General features: G+C 37.1%; 1 protein-coding gene across 1 annotated transcript in view; it reads left to right on the top strand.

Moving 5' to 3' along the window:
- Positions 1 to 465, top strand: part of kmt2e (lysine (K)-specific methyltransferase 2E) — a 39,229-nt gene extending 38,764 nt beyond the window's left edge. Inside the window, exon 26 of the mRNA XM_017302688.1 lies at positions 333 to 465. Within this exon, the coding sequence (XP_017158177.1) occupies positions 333 to 465 (133 nt within the window). The remainder of the gene's footprint in view (positions 1 to 332) is intronic.
- Positions 466 to 1,074: the final 609 nt, after the last annotated feature.

Raw genomic sequence — 1,074 nt, 5'->3', positions numbered from 1 at the left:
CCCCGCGGCGCTCCGGCGACCTCGAACTCCTTCCACAGCTCGGGGTACCTGAGCACCGGCTGGCACTGACCTCTGACCCCTGTGAACTGTTCAGCAGGAGGGGGCGTGTACTATAAGCTGTAGATACGTTTTTATGTTCCTGAACACACGGCCAGTGGAAAAACAGCTGATTGTGGGGTTAAAGGTCACCTTAAAGGACAAACTCTGGGAAGGAGGAAGAAACTATAAGAAAATAAAGATGGCGGACGATCCCCCTGGTGCTCATCGCCCCCCCTCCCTCTGGCCCACATCTCTGATTTTTATTTTTGGGTTTTTTTACAACATCCTCTCAGACGGAGAGGAAACAGTTCTGTTCCCGTTGTAATTCCCGCTCCGGACATTCCAGCCTCTTCCCTCCTGATATCCGTCTTCTACACTGTAAAAACTCAAAGTCTCAAAGTGTTTCAGGTCCAGTTTCTATATTAATTCACTTGAAACAACAGAAAACGAACCTAGAAGTGACATTTCACAAATAGCAGCTTTTTAAAGTAAATAATTCCTTAATATTGATGAAAAATTTCTAATTCCACTTTTAAAATTGGAAAAAATGTTTTATAAGTGAAAAAATCTGCAACTTTTTATCAATGTTCAAGAATTATTTATCTTATAAAGACATTCGGAGCCAGAGTGGTTCACAGTGAGGCGCGTGGGCCATTTGTGGCCCTCAGACTGATGTTTTTGTGGCCCAACTCGAGTGATATAAATTTAATTTTTTCATTTTTAATCAGGGTAAATTAATTACTGATATGATTTTCCAACAATTAAAAATGTTAAATATTGCATTTATTCAGAGATTTTTACTCAAAAGCTAAAATTTTCGGCACCAAGTTTTTTGAAAGTGATTAAAATTTTATTTTTAGAACTGAGAATAAATTTGAACCTAAAAGTGATATGTAACAAATTTGAAAATTAACATCACTCTCCTATGAAAATAAATTTATTTAAAAAACTTGGCTACTTTATTTGCTTTTTTTTTTTTTCATGATTCACACGATGAAAAGTTTTAACACCTTTTTTTAAGTCAATAATCCCTTA

The sequence above is a fragment of the Poecilia reticulata genome, linkage group LG23, assembly GCF_000633615.1.
Source record: "Poecilia reticulata strain Guanapo linkage group LG23, Guppy_female_1.0+MT, whole genome shotgun sequence".
Classification (NCBI taxonomy): Eukaryota; Metazoa; Chordata; class Actinopteri; order Cyprinodontiformes; family Poeciliidae; genus Poecilia; species Poecilia reticulata.
The sequence above is the reverse complement of the archived record's forward strand: the minus strand, read 5'-3'. Positions and strand labels throughout refer to the sequence as shown.